The sequence below is a fragment of the Fimicolochytrium jonesii genome, assembly GCF_025526975.1.
Source record: "Fimicolochytrium jonesii strain JEL569 chromosome Unknown EV422scaffold_3, whole genome shotgun sequence".
Classification (NCBI taxonomy): Eukaryota; Fungi; Chytridiomycota; class Chytridiomycetes; order Spizellomycetales; family Powellomycetaceae; genus Fimicolochytrium; species Fimicolochytrium jonesii.
The window spans coordinates 1,440,460-1,455,700 of record NW_026515670.1 but is presented as its reverse complement, the minus strand read 5'-3'; the positions used below and the strand labels follow the sequence as shown (position 1 = coordinate 1,455,700).

The 15,241-nt window shown below is 56.8% G+C and overlaps 7 protein-coding genes across 7 annotated transcripts; 3 read left to right on the top strand and 4 right to left on the bottom strand.

The window, feature by feature from the left end:
• Positions 1 to 400: 400 nt before the first annotated feature.
• Positions 401 to 1,039, top strand: EV422DRAFT_492284 (inosine triphosphate pyrophosphatase-like protein; the record flags this gene model as incomplete). The annotated part of the gene is made up of 1 exon (XM_053067591.1): positions 401 to 1,039. A coding segment is annotated over one exon (639 nt), but the record flags the coding sequence as incomplete, so codon positions are not given.
• Positions 1,040 to 2,828: 1,789 nt separating this feature from the next.
• Positions 2,829 to 3,666, bottom strand: EV422DRAFT_517934 (uncharacterized protein). Its single transcript, XM_053069485.1, has one exon. It carries the CDS (start codon positions 3,598 to 3,600, stop codon positions 3,016 to 3,018), a length of 585 nt encoding a protein of 194 aa, XP_052928919.1. The 5' UTR covers positions 3,601 to 3,666; the 3' UTR covers positions 2,829 to 3,015.
• Positions 3,667 to 3,878: 212 nt separating this feature from the next.
• Positions 3,879 to 4,867, top strand: EV422DRAFT_564545 (uncharacterized protein; the record flags this gene model as incomplete). The annotated part of the gene is made up of 2 exons (XM_053072206.1): positions 3,879 to 3,995; positions 4,076 to 4,867. The coding sequence occupies 2 exons, from the start codon at positions 3,879 to 3,881 to the stop codon at positions 4,865 to 4,867; spliced, it is 909 nt and encodes a 302-aa protein (XP_052928918.1).
• A 51-nt stretch (positions 4,868 to 4,918) lies between these two features.
• Positions 4,919 to 7,781, bottom strand: EV422DRAFT_250578 (Ste20-like serine/threonine kinase). The gene is made up of 11 exons (XM_053065736.1): positions 7,660 to 7,781; positions 7,431 to 7,508; positions 7,133 to 7,351; positions 6,880 to 7,053; positions 6,687 to 6,779; positions 6,566 to 6,609; positions 6,343 to 6,484; positions 6,111 to 6,274; positions 5,851 to 6,039; positions 5,317 to 5,766; positions 4,919 to 5,219 (listed from the first exon to the last, which is right to left on the bottom strand). Exons 1-11 carry the CDS (start codon positions 7,675 to 7,677, stop codon positions 4,970 to 4,972), a joined length of 1,821 nt encoding a protein of 606 aa, XP_052928917.1. The 5' UTR covers positions 7,678 to 7,781; the 3' UTR covers positions 4,919 to 4,969.
• Positions 7,782 to 10,208: 2,427 nt separating this feature from the next.
• EV422DRAFT_250776 (WD40-repeat-containing domain protein) lies at positions 10,209 to 12,860 on the bottom strand. Its single transcript, XM_053065737.1, has 9 exons — positions 12,339 to 12,860; positions 12,106 to 12,247; positions 11,788 to 12,032; positions 11,652 to 11,718; positions 11,456 to 11,589; positions 11,317 to 11,390; positions 11,136 to 11,212; positions 10,802 to 11,070; positions 10,209 to 10,730 (listed from the first exon to the last, which is right to left on the bottom strand). The coding sequence occupies exons 1-9, from the start codon at positions 12,558 to 12,560 to the stop codon at positions 10,365 to 10,367; spliced, it is 1,596 nt and encodes a 531-aa protein (XP_052928916.1). The 5' UTR covers positions 12,561 to 12,860; the 3' UTR covers positions 10,209 to 10,364.
• Positions 12,410 to 13,698, top strand: EV422DRAFT_249955 (uncharacterized protein). Its single transcript, XM_053065735.1, has 5 exons — positions 12,410 to 12,667; positions 12,728 to 12,809; positions 12,885 to 12,946; positions 13,034 to 13,513; positions 13,577 to 13,698. The coding sequence occupies exons 2-5, from the start codon at positions 12,765 to 12,767 to the stop codon at positions 13,590 to 13,592; spliced, it is 603 nt and encodes a 200-aa protein (XP_052928915.1). The 5' UTR covers positions 12,410 to 12,667; positions 12,728 to 12,764; the 3' UTR covers positions 13,593 to 13,698.
• Positions 13,699 to 13,798: 100 nt separating this feature from the next.
• Positions 13,799 to 15,235, bottom strand: EV422DRAFT_249913 (uncharacterized protein). The gene is made up of 4 exons (XM_053065734.1): positions 14,859 to 15,235; positions 14,519 to 14,794; positions 14,295 to 14,453; positions 13,799 to 14,210 (listed from the first exon to the last, which is right to left on the bottom strand). The coding sequence occupies exons 1-4, from the start codon at positions 15,141 to 15,143 to the stop codon at positions 14,085 to 14,087; spliced, it is 846 nt and encodes a 281-aa protein (XP_052928914.1). The 5' UTR covers positions 15,144 to 15,235; the 3' UTR covers positions 13,799 to 14,084.
• Between the last annotated feature and the right edge of the window lie 6 nt (positions 15,236 to 15,241).

Genomic DNA, 15,241 nt, shown 5'->3' with positions numbered 1-15,241 from the left:
TGGACTTTTCGCCCAACTCGCCCAGCATGTCAGAACAACCCACAAGATCGCAAACGACGTTCCCCTCCAGATCACCTACCAGGACCGTGATGGGGATTGGGTTGCTTTGGATAGTGATGCGGAGGTGGAGACTTGTCTGAAGTACATGGAGGTTGCTGCTGATCGCTGGTGCATGAGGTTGGATGTTAAGAAGGTCGAGCCTGCCGGACAGTTTGAGATTCCTGCTCTTGCTGCCGCGACCTCGGACGTCGAGCAACCGGTTTCGACTCTCAAGGAGCGGACCGGCTCCTGGGAGTTCCTCGATGGTGACGACGTTCAGATGGACGTAGTCCCGCAGACCCCTGTCGAGGCGCAACCCGTCGAGACCCCCGCTGCCGAACCAGCTCCTTATTCGACTCAAATGGAACAAGTCCCTGAACAAGTCGTTTACGACACTCATTCATTCAAGCTTCCGATCATCCTCGGCTCGTCCTCCAAGTTCCGTGCGACAATCCTGAGGCAGCACAATGTCGATTTCACCGTCCTAAAACCCGATCTCGATGAAAAAGCCGTGCCGGGCCGTGATGAACACGACCCGTCCGCCACCGCACTCGCCATCGCCCATGCCAAGGCCGCCGCCCTTGCCTCGCAGATCCCAGCCGGTACCCCTCCTTCTCTCGTCATCACAACCGATCAAGTCGTCGGCTTCGCCGGCACAGTCCGCGAGAAGCCCGAATCGGCCGACGAATGCCGCCACTATATCAAGAGTTACGAAGAAGCCCCCGCCGAAACGCACTCCGCCGTAGTCGTCACAAACACCAAGACGGGTAAACGAGTCGCGGGCGTTGACGTTGCGCGCCAGTACTTTGCCTCCGTGCCCAACGAGGTTGTCGACGAGTTGATCCGGAAGGGGGATGTGATGCATAGTTGTGGTGGGTTCGTGGTCGATGACCCCCTTCTTCACCCATACCTCCTGGCGCGTGAGGGCGATGAAGACTCGATTATTGGGATGCCGATGAAACTCCTCATGCAGCTTCTGAAAGAAGCTGAAGAGGAGATGATTCCCGAAGTCACTCAGCAGGCCTCGGCTTCGTCCGCTGCAACTCCGACCCCGATCCCGGCGTCCACTTCGGAGATTGACGCTTTTTTATCTCGGTACCCGGCAGTGAACGAGCCTAACGCCTCCACCGCCTCGCCTCTGCCGTCGGGTTCCGCTGACCCTGTTACATACCCGGACACATCCGCCGAAGACACCAGCGTCCCTCCCATCGACAGCAAGGGTAAAGGAAAGGCATACGACTACGATGCCAGCTCGACCCACAGCGAGCCCCGCGCGGAGCCCGCCCCTAGCGCAACCGAATCAGCAAACCCAATGGAATCCCTCCCAAACTACTTCGAAACAATGTCTCTCGAACTCAACCGCCTCGCGCCCCACCTCACCACCATCGTTCGTAACGTCGTCGCCGAAGCCCTCGACGTCTCCGCCGAAACAGTCCACCGCGTCGTCGCGGAAGCCACGCAGGTGGTCGGTGAGGCGAGGAACGAAGGCGGCGGGTTGAGGGATGTCGAGCGCGCGTGGACGGAGTTGGTGCAGGGGATTGGGAGGCATGTTGTTGGGCAGAGCGAGGCTTTCATGGGAACCGCTCGATCTGCTGGAAATGCGGACGCCACTACCGACCCTGCTGCTGCGGCGGCGTTTGCGTTTGATACGACTGCTGAGGAAGGACGTGCCGATGAGGAAGTATACAACGATGCTGAACAGACCCGGGGCGCGGATCGTGAAGGGGGCCACCACCACCACCATCAGCGTGATGGCCGCCACGCTCAACGGGATTGTCCGTTCAGATTCATGTTTGGAAACACTGACCCCGCTGCACCGAAAGAGGAGGAAGGTCTAGACCCCTCCTTCCCAGGTGGGTTCCCCGCCTCCCGCGGCGGTGGGTTCTTTGGCCACCGGGGAGGGTGTGGGTTTGGACACCGTGGAGGGTTGTTTGGCCAGAGGGGTGGGTTTGAGTTTGGACACCGCGGAGGGTTTGGGTTTGGCGGTCGGGGCAGAGGCGGACACCACCACGGCCCTCACCATCATCAGGGACATGAGCACCACCACCGCCATGAGAAACGTGCCGATGACGTACACGCCTATCGTCCCGAGAAACACGCGGAAGGCCACCACCACCACCACCACCGCACGATGTGGGACGACCTCGAGCGTGAGCACATCATTCACCCGCGCCCGCACTCTGGCGCACACGAAGACCACCACCACCACGATCATGAGGAAAATAAAGAAAAGCACCGCGAACATAAAGAGCACCACCGAGACCATAAACACCGCCACCGCCGCGAAATGAAAGCCCTCCACCGTCTCCAGCGCAAGCAACAGAAGGCGGAACGGGAGGTTAGACGGTGGGAACGTGAGTTTTCGCGTCAGGGCGGTGTTCCGGTCCCGCCGACACCGCCGGTGCCGCCCACAGGACCCGCTTTTGGGATGGGTATGCCGCCTATGCCGCCGATGCCCCCGATGCACGAACATCCTGTCCCGCCGCCGCCACCACCACCTCCGCATCCCCACGGTCCGTTTGCGGATGCGTTTGGTGATGTACCGCTGCCACCGGACCCCTTGACGTTCCTGTCGAAGATGTTCTCGGGTGCCCCGTCGGGCGGTCGACACGGACATGTGAGGGGCAGACCGTACCCCGAGAAACGACACCGCCGTCATCGTCGACACACGTCTTCTTCTTCTTCTTCGAGCTCGTCTTCGTCGTCGAGTTCGAGTTCGTCGAGTTCGAGTTCGGAGAGTGAGGGGGAGAGGCGGAAAGGGAAGGGGAAGGGGAAGGGGAAGGGGAAGAAGGGGAAGGGACATGGCAAGGGAAAGGCGCGTGCTGAGCGTGTTGAGATGGAAGAGAAGGGGAAGGATGTTGGTGTGAGTATCGCGACGGACACACCGGCCTGGATCAGCCTCGACACACCGGCCCCTGAGGCCTCGGCTTCGGGTAGCAAGACCACAACCGGTACGCTTCGTGTGGAAGATGGCATTCAAACTGGCAGCTCTGCAGCGGTGAGCCCCACTCGCAAGCCGACCACCATTCCCATCGTTCCTATCAACGCTACCACTTCAAGGCCCGCCCGCCCACTGCCCACTCCCATATTCTCCCACTCCGCCTTCCGTCCTAGGCCCCCCGCCTCTAATCCCACGCAAAACGCAACCATCCCCGCCGCGACCCCGACCGACCCACCGACCGTCGCGCGCGCCCTCCGCAACCTGGCTTCCATGGGCTTCACCGACGATGCCCTCAACCGCGCGCTGCTGAGAGTGCATGAGGGCGATGTGGAGAGGGTTATTGGGGTTTTGACTGGGGAGTGAAGAGAGAAAAAGTGGCCCGTGCCTGTTCGAGTGAAGCTTTCTGATGTGTCTTTTGTGGCGTCCCCGTTTCGTAGGGTTAGCTCTTTTCTAGCACCACCAACCCCCCCCTCGCTCTGGTTTTGATTCCCATATCCCCTCGTGTTTGGGGATTTTTTTGTGTGCGAGAATTGAATGAAATATATCGCTTGCTTGCAGTCTATTGCCCCCTTGTTCTGTTTACGAGTTTGCCCTGAATGTAATACTCCTCCCAAAAACATGTATCATAAGAAAGAAAAAGGTTGAGGAAGGTTGAGGAACACAACTGTTGCCAAATGTTGGTAGGGTTTCGTCATGGATTGGAAGTCTGATTTTTCTATTGCATTGGGCACTGGTCTTGGCTCAAAGAGTATTTGAAGCGGTAATCTGAGTCTATCTCCCGTTGTTCGTACAGACTGTACCTGCTGTCCGCGCAAAAAAAGACATAGGAAAGTCTGGATGCAACTCGGGGACAACGCACAGAACCCCATCCTCCCCCAAACCCCTTCACCAGCGCAAGATGTCCTCGCAACCAGGCACCCCCGCACTCGAACACAGCCCAACCGCAGCCTCGGGAAGCACCTTGCTAAACCAGACAGTCGCGCTCGACCACCTGGGTCCCATCGTCGTCAATTCCGTAGGTTCTACAGTACATCATACACAATCTTCCTGTCCGCCCTCCGTCCCACTAAAACACCGTTCTCTCCACCCCCCCAGGATGGCACCCTATCGAGGATAAAGAACTGGGAGACCTTGACGGAGTCGGAGCGGGCGAACATGGTGCGGGTGCTGGGGAAACGGAACGCGGCGAGGTTGGCGAAGGTTAAGGCGCAGGAGGATAGTGTTCATGCGCACACAACAACAGCCACCGATATCCCATCACCATCGGTCTCCGCAACCCTCCACCCCACCCACGGCTTCCACCCTACCGTCCACTTCACCGTCTCGCATCCTTCAGAGTCCGACGCCGCCCTCGTGTTCATCACCCTCCACCTCCCGGCGTCATCCTTCGCGGACCGGTTCGAGCTCGCGCGTACGCAGTGGCATCCCGCCGTCACCGTCACATGCCTCGGCGACGCGGACCTGGAGGTACCTGTGGACGACCCCGCCGCACGGCCGAATGAGGTGTTTGTGCGGGTGGATCTTGCACGGGTGGAATCGGACCGGGAGCCGTTTGAGATTGCGGTTCCGGTGCATATGCGGTACCAGGTTCCTGAGGATGCGGGAGTGTATACACGTGCGCAGGTTGGGGAATGGGCCGCGTACCTTTTTGATGGGGTGCGGGAGGGGAATACGGGGGTGGGGGAATTGTATGCACGGCGCGACCAGGCTGTGACGCTGGCGATGGGGAGGAGGTACGCGGTGGATATACCCGTTGGACGGGAACGGGATCATGTGCCGGTTGCTGTGGCGACGTATATGGTCATTCTTCTGGGCGTCGTTATGGTTTTGCGGTCACTGTTTGCTGTTGGTGCGAGGTCGGCATCGACGAAGATGAAACGCAAGTGACGAGAATCGAGCGATGATGTAGTGTATTTACAATTGGGGTATGGACGCGTTTTTTACGTATGTGCAGAAAGATGGGATCTGGGCAGCGAACTCCCTAGGGCGTCATGGGACCACCGGCATCCCCCGCGCTTTCCACCGCATGAGCAGCTGGGTTGCTAGTGGGGACCGTTGTGGGACTTGGGTTGGAACTGTCTTAGGAGTCGTTTGGACGACGACTGTCGAAGGCGGAGGAAGCTGCTTCGGAATGATGATCGATGGACCTGTCGGCAGCGACTCCCGGGGTTGATGAGGGGCTTCAGAACACGGCGTCGACGTTGGGGCCGGGTTTGATTTCGACGGAATCTGCAACCCTCTGTTCTCGACAGCCGAGCGAACACGCCCCAGAAAGCAAATCAGCAAAATGACCCTCACAGCAACAAAACCCCCGGATGATGTCCAGCACACCTCACCTCGAAACCGCCTCCCCAACAACCCCACATACCATCGGATCGCTCTTCATCAGCTGCTGCAGATTGTGCGTCACTGCTGAGAGGCACCGTTGGGATGACGGTGGGGCGTGTGATTGTGCCTCCACCATCGCCTGCAATATCACCTGCAGCACCGGCTGCGGCGGTCGACGGATCTGCGAGGGCGTGGAGGAGGTGGAGGTGGTCGACCCTGAGCCCGACGAGGAGGAGACAGTCATGCGGGTCGTGGTGGCAGTTGTGGTGGCTGTGGATGCGAATTCTGACGCGGGATCTGAATTTGAGGATGTTGGGGGCTTGAGCGATGTTTTGGATTCGCCAGAGGGTGAGGGTGAGGGTGGTGCGACGCCGCGGGACCAGGCATGCGGGGATACCGGCTTTGCGGCAGCTTCTTCGGCCGACGTCTGGATATCGAATTCGTCCTCCCATGCGATACTGCACACACCAAAACGGTCAGCAAAAAAACCAAATCTCCTCCGCTGTTGTGTGTCAATTCACACTGAGAACTATATGCGTTACCTCCGCCCAAGTGTCCGCACACTAGCCCGCTGCACCTTCGACTCCTTCCGCAACGTGCTCGCGACAACCACCGGCCTGATATCGTCCGCTAACTGCGTCGTGGTGTCACGCTCCCGCCGTTTGCCGCCCAGCGTACGCGAAACCGTGCCGAAATCCCACGCGATACTCGACGGTGCCTCGGGGTCTTCACTATAGATAACAACGACGTCAATATCCACGTCGATTGGGAACTGGAATCGGAATGGAGATGGGCAACGTACGTCACACCGCCCTCCACATCTTTTGGCGGGGCGGCGGGAGTAGTCACGCCGGCGTCCGTCCCTCGCTTCCACTCCCGAAACCGTGCAATTTTCTCCCTCAACACACTCAACGGCCTCGCACCCGTGATAAACGGATGTTTCAACAAACTCTGTGCTGTTGGACGCTAAAATCATCATCATCCGATTAGCACATATGTGCATGTGACGTTCTCGTATGACATGTTTTGATTACCTGACTCGGCCGCTTAGCAAGACACTGTGCGACGAAATCACGGAAGGGGGCTGAGAATGTCGCGGGGAGAGTGGGCGGGGGTTGTTGTGGGATCATGAAGAGGACGCGCATGGGGTGGATGTTGGCGTGCGGGGGTAGGCCTCTATTCAAATCAGAGGGATTGAGGGGGCTGTCAAATTCAAAAGTGATGTTCTGGTCCTGGATGGAGAAGGGGAGAACGTACTTTGCGAGTTCCCACGCTGAGATCCCGAGAGACCATATGTCTGCCTACACACATATGCGAAATGAGAAAAAGTAACCGAGGTCACACTCACAAGTGCCCATGTGGGAGGGGGACAACCTACCTTGGCGTTGTAAGCCGACCGCAGTATGACCTCCGGCGCCATCCAATACGGGGTGCCCACAAATGTATTCTTCTTCGTTATCGTCGCCGTCACCTTTGCGTTACAACCATCAGTCATGCATCTCATCAGTTAGTTCCCCATGTCCCCGATGTTCCCCAACCCCCGCCCCGTTCAGAAGAAAAAACAACGCTACCTGAGCAGAAACCCCGAAATCCGCCAACTTGACCTCCCCACCCCCGGTCAACAGAACGTTCGCGGCCTTGATGTCCCGATGGATCTTGCCGTGCGCGTGCAGGTACGCTAACCCGTTCAGTAACTCCTTCATGACCACCGCCACCACCGTCTCATCCAACGGGTCCTGTTTAATCTACACGCAAAGGAAATTCGTTAAAAAACGAACCGGACTGATAAGATGGCATTTCCCCTCCCACTCCCCCCCCACTCACGAGATCAAACAAACTGCCCCCATCACAATACTCCATCACGATCCACAGCTTCGTCCCCTTGACATAGCTCCCGTAGTACTTGGTGACGTAGGGCGAGTCGAGCGCGGAGAGGATGGAGATCTCGTGGCGGATCTCGTCGATGTCGTCGGAGGATTCTTCGAAATCTATCACTTTGATCGCGACGGGGAGGGAGGTGCGGCGGTGGATGCCGCGATACACCTGCCGTGGTTGGGGGGAGGTTTGGATTTCAGGGGGAGGAGTGGGTTTGTTTTTTTCTGGTTTTTTCTTGATCTTTTACCTCCCCGAAGGACCCTTTCCCGATCTGGTTCTGGATCTCGTAGACGTCGTCCGGGGTCGTGCCGTCATACTGGCGATTCTGGCCCGGATTTGAGGAAAAAAAGGATTGAAGTTCCCAGTCAGCCCGCCTCCGGAATGGGACTTTTCCATCCCCCCCCCCGTTTTGCCATGAAGCTATTTCATTCGAAAAAATGGGGGAAGCTGAGGGGACTGAGGGGACCTTGGCCTACCTTCCGAGTATGCACCATCGCGCGAACTTTCCTCACAACGAAAGAACCCCACCCACGCGAAAAGAAAGTGATGCGTTTTGCTTGCGAGTTGGGGACGCGACAAGTAGATTAACCGTAATTCAACGGCGTTTGGGGCGGTCCGAAGAGGAAAACGATTTGCGGCGCTCACGGAGGACGAGGAGAGACGGCAGCGGAGGGATGGGGAGCGGAGTTTCTGAATCGACAGCATGCGTTCGACGCGTGTGCCGTCAATAACGACGATGAGCGCTCTCCCAGCGAAGTGTGTCCCGTCGTTCGTGAGCAGTGTATCCTGCCACCCGAGCAAAACGAGCGACGAACATAGCACCGCTAGTCCCACACCGATCGGATTTCCCCGCGCTGGCCGTGCATCACGGCGTCACTGTGTCGCTCATCAGGTTGTCGTATCTCATGAACTTCACACGCATCCCCGCTGTCACCTCTTCTTGTTCTCTGGCCTGTCATATTTGTAGCATGCCTCTTTTGCGAGCTTCCCATTCATACGCTCCCAGTAAACTCACACGTCTTGCATTGGAGCATCGCGTCACATAAAGTCCGCCTTCCGCGCGTTCAGTGACCTGCTGAGGGAAGCTCCGATCGCTGGAGTTTGCTCCCGTCCCATCTTCTCCCTAAGCGGCGTGGGGTGCTATATATGTATATACAATGCCAGCTGGCACGGGGAAGACTTTCTAGAACCCATCAGGCTTCCTCCTCTGCTGCGTCTCATCCTCCTCCTCATCATCATCCCCCGGCGCCTCGCCCAAACACTCCTCCTCCTCCCTAACCTTCTCATCCGCCCTCACCCAATCCACATCCGCCACCCTCCACGTTACCCCCTCCAACCCCCCCTCAAAATGCCCCGTTTCCATCCTCATATTCACATCCCGATCAATCGCCTCCGACGCGAGGACGGTGTTAGTGCGGATATGGTGCAGCGTGATGTCGAGCGAGATGGGGATCGAGAGGTCGATGCCGACGGTTTGGCCAAGATCCATGGCCGTGCGACGGTCGGTGAAGGCGGGAGAGACGGGGACGGGGACGGAGGTGGTGGAGAGGGTGGTGAGGGGCATGGAGGATTTCGGGATTACGTATTCTGCGCGATATGAGGGGTCACTACTAGAGCGCTAGTCCATGCAGACTGTGCTACATAAGGGGGTTTTCAAAGACGCACCAAAAGTGACCTCGCGGTAGAGGTAATGACTGGGATTCAGATCCCTGACAAGCGTCAACGGATTCATCCGCCTCACAACCCTCCCTCTCAACAACGTCGAGGTCGCCAAACCCTTCTTCCCAAACGTAAACCACACATCACCCATCCTCGGGCTTTCCGCATCAATCTCCTCATCAAAGAACGTCCTCGGCGGTTCAGGTCGCCTCGCCTTCCTCGCCTCCGCCGCCTCCGGGTCACCTGCCGGGTCAAAAAACGTGATTTCAATCCGGATACCCGCGGCAGTGAGGTCCGCGTGTGATTTCTGGAACCGGTCGTACAGCTCGGGGCCGAGGAGGGAGGACAGACCGTTGTCGGTTTCGGGCCGCCCGTCCCAGTTGGAGAGGCGCGGGATAAGCGAGGCGAAGGCGAGGACGCTGCCCCGGAGGAAGATGTCGGGGAAGTATTTTACGCCTTCTGGTTCGGATGAGTCAATCTACAGAAAAGAAGTTGGTTGGCAACCCATCAACCATCAACCCATCAACAACCATCAACCATCATCCATCAACCACCCATCAACAAACGATACCCTGCTCGCTCCCGCTCGCGACGAGGATGTTGGGATGCGGTGGGGCAGGAGCGTAGCTCGCTAAGAGCGATGGTTAGAGGTATTGCGCCTTTGGCGCAAGGAATTCGCTCCGCTCGTGCTCGCATCGCTCGATGCAGTTACACACCCACGCTCACTCGGCTCGCAGCAGATAACCACCATCGCACGCGCAACACCCGCTTCCCATACCTTCGGACTCCTTGTCTCCAACCAAGACACACTCGTCAGCTTCGCAACCTTTCTCCTCGCCGGCCCCAAAAACTTCCGTTCCAACCAAGGCCACCATTTTGGCACCGGTTCGAATGGCCCTCGTCGTGGGTCACCGGTCAACTCCAAGGGGTATGCTTCCATCAGATCGTCTATGTTGAGGGAGTCTATGCTGTCAGCGTCCGCACTATCGGTTGGAGGTGTGTCTTCTCCTTTGGGAGACGGGGTGCTGCTGCTGCTGCTGTAGAGACGTATGCCTCGTGCGTTTGGGAGACAGGACGTTGATGGCGATGTGGGGGACGGGGCTCGAGATAAGGATGCGACATGGCTATTGTGAATTGCGAGACACGCCGAGGATGACCGCAGTAAGTGAGAGCGGCGGATGCTGCGGGCTAGCAGAGAGCTGCGGATCATAGCTGCAGTGTGTTTCGGCTGTTTGAGGGTGTCTCTCCACGTAACTCCTCGAAAATGTCGAGGGAGGATGCCGTGGAGAGCGGTGTGATGTGGATGGCCGGGTGCCTTAGCCTTCGCGAAGTTATAGCCTTCCACGCGGAATAACTTAGTTACACAAGTTTCGTTTGCGGAGCTCTTAAGAGGTGATGGAGCAGAGCAGAGTATCCTGTATCCGCAAGATCGCTAACTTCGTCACCGATGGGATGGAGAGTTGGCCAACATTCAGTTCTACGATCGTATGATGTGTCCGGGCTGACGTTAGGTAAGGTACACTCACTCCCCCAAAACACTCCCCAACCTCTCCACCACCCCCCACTCCCTCCCATTACACTCCTCCGCCAACCCACTCGCAACTCTCCAAACTCTCAGCTTTCCCTCCGCATCCGCCGTCGCCAAATACTGCCCTTCCCCGCCCACACCTACCGCACCACTAAAAGCCAACGCGGTCCCTGCAACCCCTGCGTTCGCCGTGCACTGCACCGTCGTATGCGGTAAAGATGTCGAGGAAGCGAGGTCATAGATGTGCAGCAAGCCGGTGGAAGTTGTGAGCGCAAAGACGGTGGCGCGGGTGGGGGAGAAGAGGAGGGCTAGGGGCGAGTGCGGGTAGGGTGTTGGGAAGAGTGTTAGGAGGGGCTTTGGCTGTGTGTGTATGGAAGATGTTCAGTTCGCCAGTGGGTCTCAACAACAACATTAAACAAAGAAGAACGCACCTGCAACCCGTTCCAAACCCGCACCCCCCCATCCGACCCCGCACTCACAAACACATTCCGATGGAACGGCGAGCAGGCCACCGCGTTCACCGCTCCCGTATGGGGTTCATACGCAAATGTTATCGGGTTTCGCAACAATTGATGCTGGGGTTTATTGGTGCTGATGGGTGTGCAGAGGTCCCGTGAGCATTTGATGATGTGTCCGGATTCGGTGGCTGCGATGTAGGTTTGGGAGTGGAGGGTGGGAGTTGAGAGGGAGAATGCTGTGCCTGTTATGGGGAGGACGGGGTGAGTTCAGGGAAAGGGGGGAAGGAGGCAATGGAGTAGTACGAACCGCCGAGGACAATGTCGGATTTTACCGTGGGGCCGCCGCGGAATTTGCGAGGGATTTTTTCCATCGTCAGGCGGGATCTGCAGGATACAGGACAATGGTCGCATAACATTGATATCGATGGAAATTCGAAAGGGAATGAGCAAACAAATGTATGGCCATACAAATGGAAACCGAGACTCACCCCGCAATCGGCATACTTAGCCCATTACTCGGATCCCAGGTCAAGATCTTGCCATCGTTTGCGATGCTTACAATCTAATCGCAAGGCAGATCAGCTCCCTATTCCTCAATGGGGGTTGACATAGGTAGCCCCAACTCACATTCCAGACCCCCTCCTTATCGCTGCGCACCCATTCCACTTTCGCAACAGGCTCCTGGTGCGCTTCGTCACTCATGCGCGAGATGGCGACGATGGAGGTGGCGATGTCAGTCGTTTGTAGGATTAGAATCTGGCCTGTGCATATGAATGTGAGTTGTGAAGATAGGACGATGGTGAGCCTATCCGGTGGAGCTTACCGTTGTAGACACCTACGGCGATCCGTGATGGGAGCTCAGGATGGAAGGCTACGCACATCACACAGCTCTATTCCATGCAAGACATCTCATCAACCACTACTCCAAACAACCATCCCCACACGACCCCCTCACACACCTCAGTCTCAACCTCCCACCCCGGCCTTTCTCCCACTCCTCTCCCCCCCAAACTCCACGTCACAACACCCCCCTTATGCCCACACCAGCTCTCATGGTCCAGTCGGCCATACCCACATGCAACCGTGGTGCCGTTCTTGTTCCACGAGAGGTCGGTGATGAGCATGTCGGAGGGTAGATTGGGGTCTACGAGCTCGTGCAGGAGGGTGGTGGATGTGTGGGGGGTTTGCCATTGGGGTAGCCAGCCTGTTCATGCGTGTCAATAGGTACCTAACGGCGTGGGGCAGGTGAAGCTTCAAATGTGAATGTATAAACTTACCATCGAATGCAGAACTACGGATGTTCTGCAGCAACTGCGCCGAGATCATCGGTTCTGCGCCAGCAAGGAAATCCCGCATCGCGCCTTGATCGTACGTGCTAAGTAGTCTGAATCGAGGCGGCGGTTCCGGATCTGTTTGTAGCTGGATAGGAGAAGCGGCATCTGTATTCAACATCAGATTCATCGCTCCTCAGATCATGCTCCTGGAAATCACACGGAGCGGTGGTACTCACGTTGGCATCCCTCCTCGCGAGCACCTGCACCTCTACGTCCCTCACATGGATGGTGTCCGTCTGCACTTCATTCTCGCGCTTGGGTTTCGCTGTGCGCCAGGTGGAAGGGATTTGGATGGCTGCGCTGTGCGGGGCGGTGTCAGTGAAGCGGTGGGGTTGTTGTTTGGGGAGTGGGAGGGATGGTGGAGTGGAGGGAGGGAAGGAGAGCGTTGTTGCTGCCATTTTGGTTCAAGCGTTTGTAGTTATGGATTGTTCAAGGACGAGCTGTTGGCCGGATGAAGGCAGAGAGCGCAAAAGCAGAGAGCGGAAGAGCGAGCGCAGGAAGCAGCGTTGAGTGAGAGACCGCTGTCGCGTGCATCCTTCGCCATCTTAAGCGAGCCAGCGCCTAGGACGTGCGCCACCTTCGTTTCCCACGATCGAGCCCTCATGAGCGACGTTGCGGATCAACAGGATGGCTCGTGGGAAGACGAAGTACTGTATCTACCATCGTGATACCGCAGCGGTGTTTGATATAGCGCTCATTGACGAGTATTCCATCGCCTGTAGTGGGAAACAGCCGAGCCTATAGCGCTGCCGCCACCTTTGACGGGCCAGTCAGCTTCTTCGACGTGAGTACTTGTCAGAGCTGCTCCATACCTACACAGCTGTTTGTAAACAACGGGAATTAAGAGTTCTCTTCGGAAAATTCCCTAAAGTCTGCCAGCCAACTTCCGAGGAATCGAAACCGACAAAGTCAGCTATGTACCTCAAGTGAAACTCCTGAAACGTGATACAAATACACCTACATCGGGACAGAAGATGGAGCGTACCCCTTCCGGATCCAGTCAGAAGTCTCAGGCAGACCGTGAGGCCGAGTATGCCGCGGCAAGAGCGAGGATTTTTGCCGAAGGCGCTGGTGGGAAAGCGAAGGATGTCGTGAATAAGAGCTCGTCTGGACGACAGGCGACTTCCAATGGTAAAGGTGGCAGTGGAGGGGCACCCGCGGCTGCTGGGAGAGCGAGCGGAAGGCTTCCTGCGACAGGCCCACGGAGAGAACAGGGCAAGGCGGAGGGGAGACCAGGATCTGGAAAGTCGTCTGGTTCACAGCAGCAGGGGAATAACGGACAACCGAGCTCAAGAGAGACAGCAAAAGACGGCAAACCTGAGCAAGTACCAACGCCGTCAGAAAGGGCATCGTAAGTGCGTCATGATTGTAAGCGAGGTAATACTAGCCTATTTTCATACAAGAACATTTCCAGAAAGGGTGCGTTTTGACAATCGGCCGTAGATGAAGGGCGACCAACAACTCGCGAATCAGATAGATCGTAGATTTCGACCGATTTGTGCTGGCCACCTGAGTTTGTACATATATCTAAGTATTCTACCTTTGCCCCGCCTATTGTGCCCTGGCGTAACCGGAGCCGTAGCGGGAGTGAGGCGGAACAACTGGTTTTGGACACTACCTCGTCTGGTGTTCCAAACTGGACATGGGAGTCATTCAGTGCTCAAATAACCCGCCGAGTGTGGACCATTCGATTTGCTGGCAAGTCGATGTCCGCCCTGCAGTAGCCTCTTCCGAATGGCGTTTGCATCGGCCGACTCATCATAGCCTGCCAACCTGTGCGCGGTCATGTGAGTTCTTGGCACAAAGCTCGTTGGGGTCTTGGAAGGCCTGGCGAGAGGCCTGTCTACAGGCCCCTATCTTCCCGCGAATGTGAGGCGACAAGGCTTGCAAAGCCTCACCACCTCACCATATCCACTGCCGCATCAGAGCAGACCCTTGGAAAATCCCTTCTTGAAAAACTGCACGTGCGCATCCGTGATTTGATAGTGCAGTACTTCAGGATGGAACGGGACATCTCTACTGAGGAGGGGACCGCGGCAGAATGACACCTGAAATCGGAGACGTAAAGCGGAACAAGCGCCGTTCAGCTGTTTGGTGTGAAAGATCAAGGACCATTCAGCTTTAATCCTCACCTGCCCATCCACTCCTTGCGTCGCTCCACTTTCCAGCATCCGCACATGCAAGACATAGTCGGCCTTATGCAGAATCGCTTTACTCAGCCGAGAGAGATCCGGAAGGTCCTTCTCCAGCGCGTTAGCATCGTGTAGTAAGCCTACAAAGCAACCATTGGTCTATGTGCAATGGCTATCGATTAGTGGGTCGCTGAGGAAAGCGTACTATCAGCACGCATGCTCACCTGTGATACAAGCTTCAGACAGTTCGTGATGAACGCCGCGGTCTGGTTCGCTTGTATCCCGCAGTAGGAGAACGCACTGATGTCATCGATAACTAGGCATAGTTTGTGTGGGTGGACCCCGGACGAGGTGTGCGACGCCGCTTCGATGTTTGTGAACAGGTCCCGGAGAACATGGGTTTCATCCCTCGCTAGCGGACTCCTTTTTCCGGAAAGGCCTGACAGCGCATCGATGAAGGTCAACTTTCCAGTTTGTTGATATGCCGCAATATTCAGACCCTGGTGATCATTCGGTCAGGAATCCAAAGTCTGTATGAACAAGGAAAAAACCGCCCCAACATACCAGCTTCTTCCCAACAGCCCCATAGTGCCCCAGTGTCTGCGCAACTCCAACCAATACGACCTTCCATTCTTGGTCATCCGCTCGCAAATGTCGGGATAGGAAGTGATTCAGCAGAAAACCTCCCTCCGCGCGGACTTCATCGGTTATGATCACCGTACGGCCGTCTGACGTGGCGGTGGCGGTTGCGGTCGCTTTGAGGGCCGACGGTTTGTCCAGCGAGGACGTATTAGTAGTTGAGGCGGCGCTTAGCCAGTGCAGAACGGCGTCGACCTGAGGGAATGTCATTTTTGTTGAGACTTGTGGATTTGAAGTTTGGCCAGAAAGTTCGAAAGGTTCGAAGCCACTTTTTGCAAAGTCCAGCTGTCAGAGTCGGCGCGATCTCT

What these genes read in the sequence shown, in the direction of transcription:
- EV422DRAFT_517934 (XM_053069485.1), bottom strand. Translation starts at nt 3,600, where the DNA reads ATGTTTTTGGGAGGAGTATTACATTCAGGGCAAACTCGTAAACAGAAC.
- EV422DRAFT_250578 (XM_053065736.1), bottom strand. An exon ending in ATTTCGGGGTTTCTGCTCAG is followed by an intron (nt 6,780 to 6,879) that starts GTAGCGTTGTTT and finishes TGTAACGCAAAG; the next exon opens with GTGACGGCGACGATAACGAA. An exon ending in GGTCGGCTTACAACGCCAAG is followed by an intron (nt 6,610 to 6,686) that starts GTAGGTTGTCCC and finishes ATATGTGTGTAG; the next exon opens with GCAGACATATGGTCTCTCGG.
- EV422DRAFT_250776 (XM_053065737.1), bottom strand. Translation starts at nt 12,560, where the DNA reads ATGGCAGCAACAACGCTCTCCTTCCCTCCCTCCACTCCACCATCCCTC. An exon ending in CGCCGTAGGTGTCTACAACG is followed by an intron (nt 11,590 to 11,651) that starts GTAAGCTCCACC and finishes TCATATGCACAG; the next exon opens with GCCAGATTCTAATCCTACAA. An exon ending in ATAAGGAGGGGGTCTGGAAT is followed by an intron (nt 11,391 to 11,455) that starts GTGAGTTGGGGC and finishes CCTTGCGATTAG; the next exon opens with ATTGTAAGCATCGCAAACGA.
- EV422DRAFT_249955 (XM_053065735.1), top strand. Translation starts at nt 12,765, where the DNA reads ATGAGCGACGTTGCGGATCAACAGGATGGCTCGTGGGAAGACGAA. An exon ending in ATGGCTCGTGGGAAGACGAA is followed by an intron (nt 12,810 to 12,884) that starts GTACTGTATCTA and finishes CATCGCCTGTAG; the next exon opens with TGGGAAACAGCCGAGCCTAT. An exon ending in GGCCAGTCAGCTTCTTCGAC is followed by an intron (nt 12,947 to 13,033) that starts GTGAGTACTTGT and finishes AATTCCCTAAAG; the next exon opens with TCTGCCAGCCAACTTCCGAG.
- EV422DRAFT_249913 (XM_053065734.1), bottom strand. Translation starts at nt 15,143, where the DNA reads ATGACATTCCCTCAGGTCGACGCCGTTCTGCACTGGCTAAGCGCCGCC. An exon ending in GGGCTGTTGGGAAGAAGCTG is followed by an intron (nt 14,795 to 14,858) that starts GTATGTTGGGGC and finishes AATGATCACCAG; the next exon opens with GGTCTGAATATTGCGGCATA. An exon ending in GTCTGAAGCTTGTATCACAG is followed by an intron (nt 14,454 to 14,518) that starts GTGAGCATGCGT and finishes CATTGCACATAG; the next exon opens with ACCAATGGTTGCTTTGTAGG.